General features: G+C 46.5%; 1 protein-coding gene across 1 annotated transcript in view; it reads right to left on the reverse strand.

Moving 5' to 3' along the window:
• Positions 1–5,771: 5,771 nt before the first annotated feature.
• The window catches only part of LOC119391497 (glucose dehydrogenase [FAD, quinone]), a 36,866-nt gene continuing 23,073 nt past the window's right edge, over positions 5,772–19,564 (reverse strand). Inside the window, exons 2-11 of the mRNA XM_049415306.1 lie at positions 18,158–18,360; positions 17,122–17,314; positions 16,483–16,620; positions 15,851–15,981; positions 14,290–14,457; positions 11,831–11,978; positions 10,712–10,878; positions 9,274–9,451; positions 7,043–7,259; positions 5,772–6,181 (exon numbers count right to left, since the gene is read on the reverse strand). Of these exons, the coding sequence (XP_049271263.1) occupies positions 6,001–6,181; positions 7,043–7,259; positions 9,274–9,451; positions 10,712–10,878; positions 11,831–11,978; positions 14,290–14,457; positions 15,851–15,981; positions 16,483–16,620; positions 17,122–17,314; positions 18,158–18,360 (1,724 nt within the window). The 3' untranslated portion in view covers positions 5,772–6,000. The remainder of the gene's footprint in view (positions 6,182–7,042; positions 7,260–9,273; positions 9,452–10,711; positions 10,879–11,830; positions 11,979–14,289; positions 14,458–15,850; positions 15,982–16,482; positions 16,621–17,121; positions 17,315–18,157; positions 18,361–19,564) is intronic.

The raw sequence follows: 19,564 nt of genomic DNA on the forward strand, positions 1-19,564 counted from the left end.
CACATTCGTTTCAAATGTTTTCTGAAAGTGTTCACTTTTATCGTTACGTCATGATGTCGCCTTTTTATATAGACTATTTTACGGACGGATTTCGGTGCCGCCATGCTGGGCTGTTAACCTTGCCGTGTTTTATCTGGAACAACTAAGCGAACAGCGCTACGGTGGGCGTATACACATGAAAACTGTTGGCTTGGTGTATTAGGCGTTTCCTGGCTTTATCAGTTCTCGTCACGGGATACAAAAAAAAAAATCATTCGTTTAAGAGCCCATGGTGGCGGCGCCCATATGCCTTACGTAACATAGTCTATACCTTTAAGAGAGTTGACTGTTGGGCTAGTTGGTGTTCAGACATGGGAACCATCGTAAAAGGCGCAACACCACACAACACAAGAGAAGACCAGACGAGCACAGGCGCAAACTAACAACTGATTTATTGAAGGCAGATCTCCAGGCATATATACCAACAGGCTGCGCAGGCGCAACGTCACAACAATCCTCGGAAAACATCAAAAAAAGTGGCTAGCCGGTTCAACGTGCCGTTGGCTTTCTCGGCCCCCCAGAAGCTCGCTCAGTTGAGCCGTCGCACCACCTGTGCGGAGGAAAAGGGAGGCTGCAAAAAGAACCATGAACGACGTTTCGTTCAGTGTGCCAGCAACGTCGTGTACGAGATTCCCCTGACCTGCGGCAAAGTATATATCGGCCAGACGGGGCGCTGCCTCAATGACCGGCTCAGGGAACACGCAAGAAATCTAATTAACAAAGAGCGAAGCCATCTTGTCGACCATTGCATGACATGCCCGAATTGTGAACCACGTTTCCGATGCGCAAAAATTGTAGGTAGAAGCAGACAAAAAACGGCTCGTGAAACGTTAGAAGCGTTTCTAATCAGGAAAGCAGGTGAGGCGTGTGTCAGCGACACTTCCATTGCGCTTTACAAAGCTGAATTTGATTTTCTTTCGCGATATTTTTGATGTTTTCCGAGGATTGTTGTGACGTTGCGCCTGCGCAGCCTGTTGGTATATATGCCTGGAGATCTGCCTTCAATAAATCAGTTGTTAGTTTGCGCCTGTGCTCGTCTGGTCTTCTCTTGTGTTGTGTGGTGTTGCGCCTTTTACGATGGTTCCCATAGTCTATACCGATGGCTTATTTATTGCTATTCCTTTGAAATCCGAGATGCAGAAAAGCTATTTGGTGGTTTGCCACAAGGAGTGTTGATCTTATGCACATCTTATGTGTGCTGTTATAGTTCACGGTCACCGCCCACGTTCGTTTGCCTCAATGATCCTGATGTGTGTGTATATTATACCTTACAGACCTATTAAATCAGTCGTCACTGTGTATCGCATGGTAATTATAGGTTACTATTGCGTGGTTTGACATATCAATGCAATTACTATTAGCGGGATAGTTTACGTACTTGCCAGTGTCTGTCCGTCCTTCCAGGGGCCCGGAAATTTTTTTTCGGGGGGAGTTCAACCATACTTTATGTATGTTCGTGCGTGCGTTTGTATGGGTGCGTGTATATATGCGCAAGCAAAATTGAAAATTTTCGGGGGGGTTTCAACCCCCCCCCCCAACCCCCCCCTCCTTGGCTACGCCCCTGCTTCCTTCCGTTTGACGGTTCGTTCGTACATCTGTCTGTCCATCATTTTTCGCTTTGCGTGTCGATCTGGCTTTATTGCGTCATATTTGCATGCCTGTTGACCCGCCGTGGTGAATTAGCGCTACGGTGTATCGCTGCTGAGCTCGAGAACACGTGTTCAGTTGAAGGTCCTCAGAACCTATGCATACTTTCGGCCACAATTCACCAGAAATTTCCAATGGGCCTCTCTAATCCTGAATTATGAGTCAATTTTAAGTAGTTTTGTTCGTCCGAAATACAGGCGAGCGACGATATAATGAAGTCTATAAAATGGGTAATTTACTTTCTTATATTAAAACTTTGTTAAACTGAAATTGTACATTTTTAAGCAAAATCTACTCACAAAACGGTTCTTTTTCTTTTGCACAAAAAGCGCCGGAAGAATCTTTGAACAATACCACAGTACAAAAAGCTAAGTTCATTAACGCGACAAAAATCATTTTTTTAAATCCTGAGATCCTCCGGCGACTGCGGCTTCATTCTCCTCCGGCTAAGACCTCTTCACAGCGGCCGAACTTTACACTTGAAGCTGAAAGAAATGCATGCCAAACGCACTGTGCTAATATGGAATAGGCGAAGCTATCGTGCCTGTACCGGCGCTTCAGCCTGTCATCGAAACCTTGGATGTTGTCCGGTGTAGTGCGACACCGATGTTCTCAATTTCACAGAAGCGAACCACTTGCTTTCCACTCGCTTCAATGACCGCGCTTCGTCGATGACCGTCCACGCTACAAAAACCAAAAGAACTGTGGTCTAAATTCACAAAAAAAAAAATGCTAGGCGGCAATCTGATTCACTCCATCATTTATCTCTGGCCTCAGCATAAATTTGAATTTATCGCCTGGCCCTTCCTTGGCGGCAGCACGGAAACCTCGTGACATTAAAATGACGGACAAGTACTCTTCGTTATATTGAGATGCAAAAGGCACGGTATTCAATAGACATGCAGTTGTGGAAAGTGAAATGCTTAGTTATATAGACAGTTTCGTTATATTGAAGTCCGTCATATCGAGGTTTATATATTTTTCGTCTGCTTGTCATTTAGTTACAGCGGTTCGCCGAGAGGCACCTATGGGCGGCCAGCTCTCGTGGTGCCACCTCTCGGCGATCCGGTGCAGCGGCCAAGACGTGGTATTACGTGTACGTGCCTCAAGGTCCCGAGAATGCATGCGATTATAAGTTGGCTTAAGTGCTGCAGAAAATCGATTTCCGCATGATCATCCCATTCTCGGTCGACTACTGGACGAAGCCTTCTCCCACTGAGCTCCAATTTACTCTGTCGTGCGCGGGCTGATTTCATTTTATTCCTGCGAATTAATTTCACTACGCAACCTGACTCTCTGCCGGCTCGACTGCATCTCCCATTCTTTGGTATCTGTGCCGTCGTTCTCACTGACGATCGGTTACCTGCCCTACGCATTACGCGATCCGTCCATGTCCACACTTTTTTCTCTTGAAGGGACACTAAAGGCCAATACAAATTTATGTGAGAGTGAAAGCTCAATGTATGACAACGTCTAAAACGGCAATATTACCAACAGCAGTGCCCTATTTACCGAGAAATTAAGCTAAATGTATCACACGACGTGCGCCACGAGTGGGACATTTTGGAAATGATCCCGATGACGTGAGAGCGTCCGACTACATTTAATCAATGATAATCAAACTAGCGGCAATAATAAAGAAGAACCTTCCATGCATCAAGAGGCGTAATAAAATGCTGCTTGTTCGTTTCTGTTTGATATATGGAAAAAATGAACCTCTTTGGCGTTGCCATGGGGAACGGCGCGCGTGGTTCAAAGGTTCCGTTTTAGCCGATCTGCGCTTCGCCCGGCGCCCGGCTTGGCTCAGCGGTCGCGTCTCAGTGGTCGTTTCGGTAATGCGTACTGCCGTGTGTGTTTTGCACGCTCGTGAAAGTCGCTCTCACAGAAAGTTCGACAAAATGCCGCATGCATGTGATGTTGCCGGATTCCCGGATGGCGCACGCTGCTAATGGACGCCGTGCCGCGCAGCAAAGGCGGACAACGTTGGGCACGGCAACAGTGACGTCAGAAAGACCGCTATCATGCGGGTGATTTGAAGTGCGTTAACGTGATGCGGACCACTAAAACGCGAGTTTATTTCAAAAAAGCTTCCTTGGCACAAAAGTAGCACTACGAAGTTTCTGGACCGCTATTTCAACAATCAACGTCGACTTAATATTTGCCTTTAGTGTCCCTTTAATGTCAACAAGCATATCCCTGTTTGTTCTCTGATCTGCTCTCTTTTCCTCCCATCTTCTTTTTTCTAATTATCCAGCACAAAACTAAAAATGAAGTTCAGTAACGTTGAAAGTTGGGCGAGTTGGTGATAGTTCATGATTATATATGAAGCAGCGCACGACGACAGGCACAAAAGGAACAAAAGGGACACAAAACTAAAAATATTCGCTCTTGATAGCTCGCAGCGTTTACCACAGCAAACGCCTACCGTACGCCCTGACACCACGTTAGTCCAGCTTTGCAATCCGGCCGGCCCGCAGTACCGCAACACTATTTTTTTTTTCGAAACCATAACCATGTTTATGGTTTCGAAAAAAAAAGTAGTATTGCGGTTTTCACGTGCCGTCTGTGCCAGCGTAGCTAACTGTTCGATGACGTATGAAAATGAGGCTATTTCCTTACGGTACGCCACTATTCGGCTATCGGCCGATTCTGCATAGGGAGCTAGCGGCATCATGCTCCAGAGAAATTGGGGAAGGGAGGGGGGAGCGAGGTTTTCTAATTTGTCTGTTAGTCAACACTTAGTGCAGTGATAGTTATGAAGCGTGCTAAGACACGGCCGCATTCACTATGCTTCGGCGTCACGTATATTCAATGTACGTATAGGGGTACAGTCTAGCGCTACGCAAAATGATGATCTCTTTTCTAATATCCCCAAGCAAATGCCCGTAATAAGCTCCTTTTGTAGCGCTAGCTACACTGGCCTAGCCGAACCAGTTTGGCGTGCCTTCTCAAGAGCCGTGCTGCGCATGCGCGAGGATCAGCGATGTCACGCACCGGGGCCGGCACCTCCCGCGCACTGCGCCGCCGCTGCGCGCGACTCGCCGCCGCCGGTCTGCGCTTTCCAGAGGAGTGACGTCGTAGCCGTGGCAAACTTACTGGCGCCGCCACGCGCGCAGCTGTTCGCCTTCGCTGTGCAGTCGCCGTCTGACACTGTGCTGGAGCCGCGTGATAGCGCCTCTGACTGGCGTTTGCCAGTGTGGTATAGCCATGGAGAAGGAGAGCGCCAATGCTGCTCAACGGCTCAGAAGAGCGGAGAAGCTTAACTCATCGGATCCCGAAGTAGTTGCCTGGCAAAATAAATATACATGTGCCACATAATACGTATACAGTGTGTGTGTCGTTGGAGCACCAGTAATCATGATAATCAAACTAATCGTAGACAATCAGGAAAACTAAGAATAATCAGCTGAACCTTTTCTAACGCTACGTTATCCTGGCATAGCCGAGCTAAGCCACTGCAACATTTTTTTGTGTGTAAAGTCAAAGCGCCGCTTGCCCCAGGAGTAGAATCATATTTTGCTGCCTGAGACAATCCGCACGTTAGGTCCTCTGATTGGTTCCGCATATTGACTACTATAAGTACTCTGATTGGCTCACGCGCTCCTACAGCTCTCTCTACACTGTAGAATTCATTACGACGCGTGGTACAATACCTGGGATGTATTTGAGCCACGCCGTGCGCTGGTCGGTATTACTATAAAGCAAAGTAACGAAGCAGGTAAAAAAATAAATGATCCGACGAACGTACAGGCGCGCTCATTCGAGATGAAATGTTTTAATGAATTAATAATTTATACATGTATACAGACACAACGCATCACCATGACGAGCGACAGCGAACTTCAGTTGGTCCCTTGTGTAGCCTATAGAGTTTACGTAACCATTGAATGATTCATAAACTAAGTAGATAGATAGATAGATAGATAGATAGATAGATAGATAGATAGATAGATAGATAGATAGATAGATAGATAGATAGATAGATAGATAGATAGATAGATAGATAGATAGATAGATAGATAGATAGATAGATAGATAGATAGATAGATAGATAGATAGATAGATAGATTTTTTAGTGTAGTATGTTAGCAGACTGGCTTATTGCCTGGGAATCAACAATGATAGAAATGTAAATTAACACTGATGAGCAATGTGCACTTATCGCAGATGCCTCGCTTCTCTTTGGTCATGCTGTACACAATGATGGGGTGGTGTTCTGTAGCTCCAAACTAAGTCCATGTAACCAAAATCGTGCCGAGAGTGCTTTAGAAGGTTCTTTGGGTTTTGCGTCGAAAGGCGGGTGGGGTGAGGCTTTCAAACCACAGCCGTGGCGTCTGGCACCAGGGACTCATTGTCCTCGCCCTCGAGGTCCTGGAGAATCATGTGCGCCGCCTTTTCGGCGATCATCATGGCGGGCCCGTTGAGGTGGGCCGACAGTGGTTCGGGCATCACCGATGCATCCACGACGCGCAGGCCCTGTACGCCACCCAGCACCCTGCACGTATCCGCATGGCGTGAGAAAGCATGAATTAGACCACGCACGTGGTAAAAGAACTCTAATTTCAGGTTCAGCGTTACTCATGAAAAAGCTGAAATTCGGAAGCGCCAACAGCACAGGAAGTATTCTAAAAAAATAAGCAAAGAGCTCAATGATATTAAACTGAATTAAATTGAGTTGTATTTTATTTCCAGAGGTTTGGGGAGACGGGGAAGAAAAGCTGCATCTGCACCTAGAAAAAAGACCCTGCCCGTTATCATCACTAGAAGTGGGTAGTGCAGAGCTTCTCCAAGTTTTAGACAAAGATACACAAAAAATACACAAGTTTACAAGAATACATGAAAAACACTAGGCGACATACTCCAAAAATGCGACAGTTATCCAAGGTGAACAACTGCGCGTAGAGCAGTCACACAACATTCCCGATATTACAAAAAATAAAACACGATATAAATGCATACAGGACGCCATACATTCACCGCAACTACATTAGGACGCTATACGCTCAAATGGCCCACGAACTAGTTGATAGTATGCGATGAGAATGTTAGTCCTGCTGATTAAGGTGAGGCATTCTGGTGAGGCAGTGGCACATATGATAATCCTAGATTTAATCTAAGCATTTAGAAACCCATGGTCATTGCTCATCCTTGGTGTGTCGAGTAGTGCGAACGTTCTTGCGACTCTAGACAAAGCCAAGTACTGCACGAAGGATAGCGATTCTTTCGCAATAACCATCTAGCTAGAAGCAGATAGTCAACAAACACAAGAGTTCGGAAATCCCGAAATTGCTGTGTTTTAAGGAGCAGCAAATCGCGCAATCTTTCGAACGCGGGTACGTTAGCGTGCAGCACCCACCTGAGCTGTGGGTCTACGACGGCGTCGCTTCCGTTGCCCATCTTGCAAGTTCCCGATGGGTGCCACAGGGCAGCGGTGTAGTGCCTGGCCAGACACTCCAGGTACTCGTCGCCCCACAGCAGGTGCCTCTCGCAGCCCGGGAAGTGGCGAGGCCACAGACGTGAGCCCAGCTTCTTGAACGCCACCGTCTCGGCGATCCGCGCCGAGGCCTTCATGCCTGCACGCAGACATTGGTAACCGTGCCGTGCGGCAGGGTGAGAACACGAATGCGGAACGGCGAGCGGAAGGCATTGCGCTTAAATATATAACTTGAGAGAGCGTATGCATGGGCATGTTGGTAAATCATGTTTCACTTTTTGAGCGCACAAAAGAACAGGGACGAAAAACGACGCGGACACAGCGCTGACTTCCTGTACAATGCGCCTGCGTGCGTTGCTTTCTGTTGTATATATACAGGGTGTCCCAGCTATCTTTAGCCAAGGGTTTAAAAAATACAATATTAGAAGCAGGCGAGTGGAATCACTTGCAAATTACTGACAGTCACCTTGCGCACTACAAGGTGACTGTCAGTAATTGCAATTTTTGTTTGGTAATTAACTAATTTGTTAATTAGAATAATTTAATTAAATTGCTAAATATTCACTGTAGGCAAGAAATGCGTCTTGCAAAGCTCGAGAGCGTCTTCAGAAGCCCCAATTCCATTATTTGCGATAAAGAAAGTCTCACGTATACCATTTTTCCAAGCTGCAAAGAAAGCCCGCGAAATACAAAAGGAACCACGTGACTAGCGCGTTCGCACGCCTCGAGAATGCTGCCCTCAGCCGTGGTTCGAGCGAACAAAATCAGCTGCGGCCGCGACTCGCCGGCTCCGTTGCAGCGATAGGCCGATAAGTCGACGGTGGTTCTTTTGGCCCGCGTCAGCCAGTTGGCGCGCGTGACGGTGCAAGTTGTAGCGAGTGCGGGCCAAGAAACCACCGTCAACTTATCGGCCTACCGCCGCAACGGAGCCGCCGAGTCGCGGCCGCAGCTGATTTCGTTCGCTCAAACCATGGCTGAGGGCAGCATTCTCGCGGCGGGCGAATGAGCTAGTCACGTGGTTCTTTTTGTATTTCGCGGGCTTTCTTTGCAGCTTGGAAAAAATTGTATACGTGAAACTTTCTTTATCGCAAATAATGGAATTGGGGCTTCTGAAGACGCTCTCGAGCTTTGCAAGCCGCATTTCTTGCCTACAGTCAATATTTAGCAATAGCAATTTAATTAAATAATCATAATAAACGAATTAGTTAATTAGCAAACAAAAAATTGTCTGTAGTGCGCAAGGTGACTGTCAGTAATTTGCGAGTGATTTCACTCGCCTGCCTCTAATATTGTATTTTTTAACCCTTGGCTAAAGATAGCTGGGACACCCGGTATATATATATATATATATATATATATATATATATATATATATATATATATATATATATATATATATATATATATATATATATATATATATATATATATATATATATATATATATGTAGAAAATAAAGCATTTGTTGGAAGTCAGCGCTGTGTCCGCGTCGTTTTTCGTCCCTGTTCTTTTGTGCGCTCAAAAAGTGAAATATATAACGCTGTGCCGAAAACGAGGACAGGACGTTATGTCTTTAGGCGAAGTGAACCAACTCGCACATTAATGCATATCGTTTGTGAACGATGTTGGTTTCGCTGGAAACTGAAGCTGGTGTGTTCCTGGCATCACAGTGCTACGAAATGGTGTCCAGTAAGCACCGTTTTCTGTCTGAGATTTCGTGATGTGCTGCTAAAGAGTCACGTTCCTGATTACGAGGACAGAGGTTCAATTCTAGCATGGAACCTTTTTAAAAATGTATTATTGCAACAATAACACTTCGCCTCTTCTTCTACCAATCCCAAGCAGAAATTCTGTTTTATAACGCGTAGGTTTCGCCACCGCCGTTGACGACCCAGGCCACGACAGTTAAGTGGACAATATATTGAGAGCGCCCCCCCCCCCTTTCAATGACACGTGCCGCCCACAGACGCCGAAAACTGCATGCGAAGTGAACCATATCGCGCAGACCGCGATTGGTTACCGGAATTTCCCGAAATGGCGCTTTTTAGGAGATAGAAAGATGCTTTGCAGAGTCTCGCATAAGGTGGGGCAAATTGACATCAGTTAGAGCCTTCCAATACTTTTCTTCCTCATCGTCCCTGTTAGCAAATACCTTTGACGATGACCCTGATGTCATCCGGATGCGAAAGGTATCGGGGGTCGATGGCCGGGGGCATCCGTGGGTCGGCACTCTTCAGTCGCACGACACCGCGGGACTTCGGGTGAAGCAGGACGGGCACTAGATTGTAGCCATGGGTTCCACGCAGAGGCTTGTAGTAACCGTCGTAAGCCTGCAAGGGCAATATGCGCGGTCAATAATTTTCCAAGACGCGGCTTCGTGCGGCGCCAGAGGAGACTGCAGGTGCGCTGATTTCTCCTTCATTTGTGTATACAGCATAATGAGAACACATGGACAGAGGAATCATAATGCTAGGATGGTTTTGACGTGATGCCTTTTTTTTCTGCTTCTCACTTCGCGGATCTGCTGGCTGGTGCTGTCTTGCCTGTTTTACAGCCACATAGGCTTGTGGGTATTTGCTACGCAGCTGCACCAACGGGCGAGTTCAGCCACTGGGTCAAGTGGGCGCGTGGCACTGGGTATGTACATATTGTTGCACAATCATCTCAAAATGAGTGCGCGGCCGGGGTGAATGTCCGACGAGACAACTAGAACAAAAATCAAGAAGCGAAGAAGTCTGCAACAAAAGCAGCTCAGCGTGGAAAAATAGTAACGAAAAAGATGAGACCAGAGTCTGGATTGAGTTACGGGCGCTTAGCCACACAGCAGTGAAGAAAAATAGGTTACGTAAAGATATTCAAGGCATTTTCAATGAAAGCTTCGCTCAAAGTCGATTATCATACACGCGTGGGATCCGCAGCTTTTATTTCGTCTTTGTATTTGTCACAACCGCATTGGTAGCACGGTTTCGCGATCTGCTAGGGAACATGAAACGATCTGGTTCAGGCAAATTCCATTAAATTCAGCAGGCGAGCATTCTCAACGCAGGCGGTGCGTTGAAAATGCGTTAATATTTGTTTTCCTGACGCGGGTGAGATTTCTTAGTGCAGACGGCATGCATAAAAGGTAATAAAATTGAAGCAGCAACAGAACAGCACGAAACACAGGGGAAGATTTAGTTCCAGAATTTTCGTTTTCTTTCAGGCTCTTCTAGGTACGATGACGACCTTGATGAGTGTCCTGGTGGCACTAATCCGCTTAACCAGACACCCAGTACAGCGGGACAAAATGTTTCCAACCAGTGACGCCTGCTTTTATTAGGACGGCGTATTTATAAACATCGAGTTTTTGTGGGGGGCTTGAAAAGAACGTTTAGCTAAAAACATGCGCTATTGTATTGATCTTTGTCGTCAGCTGAAGAGCTCTATAATCGCTCAAAAGGACAAAGGGATGAGGTATCCATCATCGCATTTCACATTCTGTGTTGATCATTTGCCCCAGGATTTTTCGATGGTGCATGAATGAGTGGCAAGTTATTTCGTTACTTTATCTGTTCTTTTAGCCTTTTACTGATACACATGCAAAAATTTACCTTTTGGTCTAGTCCGATGTCGAGCATGAACCTCTCGCCTTCACCTGAGGCCGGTGACATAGAGAAAAGCACGATCTCGATGTCGGGCACACCCGCTGCCGTTCCGTTAGCCGGCTCGGTCTGCACGAAAGCCACCGTCTCCACACCCCCAGGGATAGTCCACGGTCCTGAAACGATGGACCACCGCTCGACAGCTTTAATGGGTGTTATTTATTCTCTAACGTCGTATGGTGAAAGTTGTTCTTGAAGAAGAAAAGCGCAACAGTTCTGTTAGTGTACACGAGCGCACAGGCTTTGCATGTAGGGACGCCTTGTCTTGCCCGAAGCTTTCCCGCAGCACAGCGCAGCAATGGTAGCCGCTTCTACGGGCATTTTGGCGCATCCCAAACTAGCGATGAGACAACCTCAAGAGAGTGAGAGGCGTGTTTTTTCGAAGGCAAGTGAGTTTCTGAGTAAACTATAGGGCTATGGTCAAATTTTTAATGGCTATGCGCTCGCTTTGGACGTTTAATGATGTTGTTGCATATCTTCTTGGCTGGGCCTGGATTCTGCAGATATACGTGGATGCAACGATTCAAACTAGTCGTCGTGTTAAAACAGGACCGTCCCTAAATTGTCGTATTACAGATATGGCGTTGTCGCGAATTACTTGAATGCAGATGCTTTCTTCGTTAGCGACTGCCTATGAAGAGGCCAATCACGAACAAGTTGGCAGATGGCTTTGACAGATTTTCGCGGACTATCCTATGCAGTTTAAAAGATACAGGTTTGTATATCCACTTGATCTGACAACGATGTACTGGGACGAAGAGTTTTAACAACAGTTGCTCAATTCAAGATTGAATTCGGAACACGAAAATAAATCACTGGCATACGCTTTTGAGTGTCGTTATGTAGCCCTAATAATAATATCTGGGGTTTAACGTCCCAAGTTATGTAGCCCTACTTCTAGACGAGAATAAGTTCTCTATATTAATTATTTCCTATAAGCACATATATTTACGTCCTCATTGAAACGCGTGCCATTTTACGCTTACTTACATATGTAGGATATTTTGTTACATTAGGATTTATTATACCAACTCTCGGTTTTATTATTGTGATGGTGACGGAGCCTACCTTTATTCCGGCCGTAATAGAGCAGTGGGCCAGCGAACGGCGTGATGTCGATGTCGATCTTGCGCTTGATGCTAGCGCTGAGGCCGCCGGGGTACACGTGCTCGGCCAGGTTTTCTCCGACGCCTGGCAAGTCGGCGATCACGGGGATCTGAGAACATCGCGCGGGCAGTGGTGGGATGACGTTTAGTACGGCAGAATTACCGCACACAACACACTCGGAAATGAAGCAGTGTGCATAAATGCCGAAATCAGGCCTAGAAGAAGCCAGTGCATGCATCTTTAGGTCCCCTGCAAATCTTACTCCCAGGTTATCTTTGCGCGCTATTGAGACCGTGTTGCATGTGCTTTGGTGTCATGGTGCATTAAATATACTATGAACAACCTAAACAGTTCCACAGGAAACCGGTCCGCGATGCATGTTTTACACAGGGCGGGATAAAAGTGCAAGAAAACTGGCCAGGAACGGACTGGAACTCCTCCTCCGGCCTTCGCCACGCGTCCTAGCCATTTCGCTTCACATCAATAGTCACGGGCGCAAGGAAAGTAAATTCACACGTTCTTGCGCTGTATACTTTAACACGCTAACCGAGAACGAAGCGAACGCTGTTAAAGACAGGCACAAAGTGATACGAAGTGAGCTCTATCGGGTCGTAGCTTCGTGCCTCCGTCATTCACCGAGTTCATTTCATTCTCCTATAGCGGATTCCAATATACGGCGCAATAAAGTATGACTGCGCACAAACTTACAATTTATCGACCTTACTGAAGGAAAATCAGGCCGCTTGAAATAAAGCTCAACACCTCTCCTCTTCAGCCCTATTATAAGATACGCAGCGTAATATTGTTTGATACGATCTTTTCCGGGACAACGACTTACAGGAGCACTGCAATTCAAGTGATTCCATTTTCACCGCAAATTGGGTAATACGACTGCATAAACGATCGAGATTTCTTCACTAATGCCACATTGAGTGAGAAAGCGACACCATTATTTTTAAGGCGAAAGCCTTAGGAGCCTCATCAAACGCGGAAATTGACCGGCGGCGTCCCGCGTCGGTAGCGTCAACATGATTGATGGAAAAATCACCATGACGTCACAGATCGCCAGCATTTGTGGTGTACTCATGATGTCACATAATGTGATGTCACATGCTGACGTCAACACATGACATCGTCAAAGGAGGATCGATCAAGGAAGCAGTGCGAAACCACACTGTGTGCAGAAAGCTTTCGGAAGGGGGTGGGGCAGGTTCAATACATCTAGATTTACTGTATATGCTACTGTTAGGTAGCAGAGTTGCGCATCTGTCTTCCAAACGCCGCTAGCAACCATGCACTGCGGAGAAGCTGACGCTCGGGACAATTTTTGTATTTTTTGACGCCGCCGCTGCAGCGAACTGAATTAACACTAGTCATCAATTGTTAATTTTATCGCCGGTATTCGACACTCCTGAAATGTCAGTCGGCGACACGGTAGGCATGTCGCCTGCAAGAACTGAGTGAGATTTCACCGCATAGCTGTGGTTGCTAGCCAGACCTATGGGCAACTTTGCTGCCAAAAGGTAGCATATACAGTAAGTCTAAATACATAGAATGAGAAGAAAAAGAAGATGGCTTCCGCCTTCCAGTCGTCTTAGGCGAACGCATAAGGGACCCTGTGAGCTTTTTTCAACTTCCAGTGGAACCTTTCTGCGGATATAGAGCCGAATAAAGTCCAGCACGAACTGACGGGCTATTTCGACATTGCTGAATAAAAGTGCGTAGACTGCTGTTCGTGTCAGGCTGTTCCGCATAATGTGTCATGCGGGGGAGTAGCACTCTACGTCACGTGCACTTTTTTCAATTGGGTTTGTCACTGAGTACGCCCATTGTCACACTTTTTGGAGCCAACACTGCATAGTACGGTTTTGGATTATATGTTATATGTTACGCTTGCCATATGTTATATGTTATTATATGTTATGACATGTTATAGGTTACGCTTGCTATCAACCAGATTACACTGTATGCTTAAAAGTTGCAGCCCGCCATCTCTGTCGTCAATACAAAATTGGAGTACCCATTTGCCGCGCCAGAGTGGCTTCCTCAATTCATTTACCCCAAGCATCAGTACTCAATGTAACCACCTTCCTGCCTCCATCAGTGCTATTATGGACTTGGCCAACTTGAAGAAAATGTGCCACAACCATCTCATGTCATCCCACTCCTCTTTCTAATGCCTCATGAGCCTTGAAAGCAATATCAATAAATAAATAGATAGATAGATGAATAAGTAAATAGAACAGGTGAATACGAAGTAAAACTTCTTGGCGAGTTGGTTAATACGTATTGAAGTCATTTTAGAGCAAATGAAGACAAACAACGGACAGGCACCCGTGGCGTCTTGTGCTCCCGTCTTTGCGCGCGTTTTCTTTTCTTTTTTTTTTGCTGATGGAATAGTTTGAATACAAATACGTCACCTCGAACTCCTTCAGCTGTTCCTTGGGTCCAATTCCCGACAGTAAAAGCAGATGCGGCGACTCGATGACTCCTGCCGACAGGATGACTTCACGGGTGGCGAAGGCGGTGCGAATACGCCCATCTTTCACGAACTCGACGCCCACGGCACGCATGCCGTCGAAGAGAACCTGCAATGCACAAAGAAAGCACATGCAGCGTTGCTTGTTTGTTTACGGTGCACGCAACGTGAAAGTTAGTTCTACGTGACATTTTCACAGCTTCTGAAGACTAAAAAAAAACGTAGACTACTCAGTCATTGTACTGGGTTTGAATACAGGTAATGTTGGTGCTATAACAGTAGATAGCCAACACCAGCAATTATTTACCCAGTTTTGCCCAGCATCAACCTGCACGAACGAACATTACTCACCACTTAGCTAGCATCAGGTAGTAGTGGTTGAAATTACTGAGTGCTAACGAGTGCTGGTAATATGCAAGCCAATGCGGTAGCTGAAGTCACGCGACTTAGTGAAGCGCTTTTTTATGCTGCGCTGCCTCCGGGACGGGTTCATAGGTGTGGTCAAAATTTATCGGACATCGTCAAAGCCTGTTACAGAATGGGGGTGGCAGAGGCCAAGGATGTTTGGCTTGCATTTACGAGCCAATAGCATTGTTGGATTCCTTCGGGCATTTCTGTGGCTGCAGGACACTAACTCCACCGATACAAAGTCGCTGGCGAAAGCGACTCCTGCTCTTGCGGAATACCGTGTTGGGGGACGTGTTCGTTCGTCGCCGAACCCAAGCTATTCCAGCAGTTTGAGACACACGTGCTGTAACTACAGAGCTCTGGGGCACCGGCAGATTTGTCACGAGCTGTAGTAGAAGAAGCTGTAGGGAAGACCAGCCCTGCTCTTTTTACACGACCCACTCCCCAGTGTGACGGTCGGAAGACTACTCGATCATGGAAAATCGTTCTTGCTGCAGTGTTCAATAAAATCGGATGTGTTTCATTTATCCAAAAGAGGGAGAAGAATATTCTGAATGCAAGGTAAAAAAAAAAGTACGAAAGAAAATGACTGCTGCAGGGAGGTAGGACAGACAAAGGTAGGAGGAGAAAGAAAAAGAAGGATAGAACGAGGAACGAGTAAACGTTTCAGGGCGTAAATATATGGCTCAACCCCCTCCTCATCTTCCGCCCCAATGGCTGAACTCATGATGTTTGATTAAACCCGCGCTGGTGTTCGCGCCACAGCAGCGCTTGTGTATGCGTAATTTTTATGTGTGCGTGATTGTTTTCTTTGTGCGCAGCATCATCAAATATCATGGCTCATCATCTAGCCCATCAGTAAATGTTAAGTAACTGAACTCATACTTAATGGATTCGCTTGTCCTGTTTGCAAGCATGTCCGAGATAACCGCAGTGTTCTAATCGTTGACTTGCCAATATCCTAATGTGCTTCTGCGTGTAAAAGTTCACGCAAGCGTGCCACAGAGTCATTACCACGCCGGCGCAACATAGCCTGACTATAACGGCTAGCCGTGATGAAGTGCCAGTCCAGCAACTTGGGACGTGCTACGCACCCTGTTGGCCGTTGAGTGCAGAGAGATGTGCAGGTTCTGCCTCCCGGCTGGACCGGACACGGGCCTCAGGAAGGCGCTGGCCGTGCTCCAGCGGGAGCCGTTACGCATCGTCGTCTGGAAGGCGGAGAAGCCTGCGCACGCATATGGACACATATTTAATTTGCCGAAGACAGTCAATCAAGGATGTCGTCTGGAAGGCGCACGTACAGTTGGGAGCAAAAGTTTGGGGACCACTTATTATCACAAGTAATTTTTTTCTTTCTTCTCAGCGTGTATAGGTTATTGGAATCGCGTGGTCCAGCCTAAGCGCGCATCCTCGGCCAGTGCAACGTAGAGAAGCGATTCTACACTGTCGAGATGCGCTAGAAAAATTTTATATCTTTTTTTTTTTGGCTGGTGTCATGGTCTGGAACCTTTTGTTTGCGACTGCGCACAAGAAGACTTGGATGAAAAAGAAATGTTAATCGGAAGCGCACTCGATTGGTTCCAAATGCATCTCATCGAAGTGGCAGTAAATAAAGATGCGCCTTTTTGCAACGAGCATTTTCGTTCCGAGATGATACATGGCACACTCGTTCAGCTAAAGGATCTTACGTGCAGAAGCCAGAGATTCAACTACTTCGTGGTCTTACCTATCATCTTACGGCTGCCGACGTTGTAGTCGATGATGTCGTAACCCAACTCTCTGCCGGCGTCCAAGAATGTCCTGGCCAGCGGAGTGTTTGAGGCGGCCATGGACAGGGTCATCTCGCCGCCCACGCCGTACATGCCTGTGAGACATTTCGAGTAACATCGAGGAGACCAGCGTGTGCAACAAACCATCACATTGCTCATATGTTTAGCGACCAGGAATACAGTTTGGCACGTTGTATCGGCAATACTTCGAATGGTACGGGACGCTGAGGGCACGGGGCAAGGCCGCTGTCCTGTGAAAGTACATCAATACATATACAGCGTCTACGTTACTATGCAAGTTTTTTTCAGAGCGAACGGTGTATTTTCATTGAGGTCCGGATGGCTGTAATGGCAATATCTGAGCAATGCAGTTTTTCAAACGCGCTTTACTTCTTCACTGTTCTTCAGATGGAATACCCTGAAAGAAAACTTACGTGTCCTTAAACGTGCACAATAAGGATTAACCAACTACTAAAAATTTTTGCGCATTGTGTAATTCGCAGTTTCGCGTAGGTAAGTTTCGCTTCAGGAAGTACAGAATCTGCTACGCTTTGTGAAGCGCTCGCAATAGAGAAATTCGAGCGAATGTGCGATACCGGATGAAGCCAGGCGTATGTCGGTCTGGTCTTCGAACCGCTTGAAGAATGGCAGCACGCTCTCCCAGTCCCATCCGGTGGCGCCGTGCACCCGGCTCCAGCGGTCGTAGTCCTCGGGATGCCCACGAACGTACAGCATGAAGTTGACGCCCGAGCACCCGCCCAGAACCTTGCCGCGTGGCCATGGACTGCACTGTGCGAGGCGCAGCAAGGATATGTCGAGGACGTGAGCACTTTATAGTGGATCAACTTATAATCCCTGCTTACATAGATGTGCTACCATAATGCAAGGGTTTATCGAGAACCGTTCACTTTTTTCAATGTATTTGTAAGAAAATGCAGGCACAAGAAATTGAAGTATAAGCGATGTTCGAACAACTGTCTCCAGCTTGCGGTCGACGCAGGTATTGGCCTTTTAGTGTCCACAACTTCTGCGTAGGAGATGAAGTCAGAGTTTCTCTTTTTGTGATACTCAAAGGTCCGCAAATTTTCACCGCCATGCAGAAAAGTAAGAAAAGACATTTACTCGTATCATTACTAGACAATTAGAATGATGAACAGGAAGTACTCGCAGCGTTCGAGATGCCAGCGCATTATATCTGCTTATGGCGACCATTCACAATTTGTGGCGAATTTCTCCGAAGAGACTTGCCGCACTGTACGGCGCGTAAAATGGAGTCAGGAAGACACATAGTAGCAGGCATGCATGATTTTAGTACATTGCTATAAGAGCAGATAGTCAGCACCACTTACCATTAGCGAGGGGTTCTATTACGCTTGACATTTTGTTGACTTCACGTAATTTATAGTGCTTTCTAAGTTAGTTAATGTTATGATGTGTCTTTCGTCTCTATTACATTTTTTTATGTGACAAAATGTCGGTCTTGTTTTATAATGCTGATAATTTTGTTTCTCGATTCGGGGGAGTTCGGGAAATTGTGTGTGTGTTTTTTTTTTTTAATTGCTGACTTAAAATCAGCTTCTGAAAATACTGTTTACGTTTTTGTAGAAGAATGCCGTGAAAAGCTCCGTATACCTGGTCGCTAAGGGCGAGGCAGGCATTCTTCTGCGGTTCCGTCCAATAGGCCCAGTCCTTCGGTCCCTGAAGCTGAAGCGTGGCCATCAGGGGCACGGCGCTCAGTGTGTCCTCCACTCCACCGGCCTCGAGTAGAAGCACGCGAAGGGACGGCTTTGCCGAGAGACGGTTGGCTAACAGCGCACCCGCTGAACCGCCGCCAACTGCAAAACAACGTTGGTACGTTCAACTGCTGTCAAACACTGTTTTTGGGAACAGGTGTAACAATAAAAGAGCAGAGTGGGTCAGGGAACAAACGGGCGATGAGGACATTTTAGTAAAACTCTAGAAAAAATGGCCATGTAGACGGCATATAGCGCGATAGCAGGATAACCGCTTGTCATTAAGAGTAACAGAGTGGATTCCAAGAGGAGGCAAGCGCGCGAAGGGGACACAGAAAGTTAGGTGGACAGATGAGATTAAGAAGTTCGCGGGGATAACGAGGCCGCAGCAAGCACAGGGCTGTAATAATTGGAGAAACATGGGAGAGGCCTTTGCCCTGCAGTAGGCGTAGTCAGGCGAATGATGACTACTGCGGTGATGATGTCAACCATTTATAATACACTCTAAATATACGGCGTATTGAATTCTTGGAGATCAGGGTGGCAAATCACTGCACCAAATGTGCAACGTAAGAAGCTTGGGTTCGATTTCCCGGCACACGGCAGGAATTCACCTTTCGCCGTTGCGCTGTGGATGAAAGGTCGCGATATAATCGTGCCGCACAGTAACTGGACAACGCAAGGTGTGTGTGGGAGGTCGACCTAGGATATCTCGTTTTATTACCGTAACATGTACACGAGTGAGGGTGTAGAAGCAGGGGAAGTTCAGTTTGAAATAGAATTGCGTTAGCACTGCGTCCTCGTCAGGCGAATGAGCCTGGTACCTCTGACGGTAGAGATAATATAACCTGTTTTGCCCTCATTTAACCTCATTTGACCTCGTCATATCTAGGTGCATATTCCATTAATATTTCACGTGCTTAGTTTAGTTTGCATAAGCCATAGGAATCAACAAAAATAAATAGCTGTGTATAGCACAAAAAAGAAAAACGACAAAAAAACACGCAGGACGCCTAAACTTCGCATTTAAGAGTGCAACGTGACTGCGTAATCGGGCCATGTTCGTATCGCTTTTTCATTTGCTTGACATGCTCTTCGGTCACACAACGACGTAATTCTCATGACCCAACACTTATCTTTTTTTGTCCAAAATATGGCTTTGTTGTCATTGTTTGGGTACACGGCACTGAATCGATCGCAAGTGTCTTGAGAGCGAGCGCAGCGCTTGTTCTGACGTCCCACATAGTACAGTGAATAACATAATAACAGTGTCTTTTAACATGAACAGCGAATAACACTCCCTTAA

The sequence above is a fragment of the Rhipicephalus sanguineus genome, chromosome 4 (assembly GCF_013339695.2).
Source record: "Rhipicephalus sanguineus isolate Rsan-2018 chromosome 4, BIME_Rsan_1.4, whole genome shotgun sequence".
In the NCBI taxonomy this organism is placed as follows: Eukaryota; Metazoa; Arthropoda; class Arachnida; order Ixodida; family Ixodidae; genus Rhipicephalus; species Rhipicephalus sanguineus.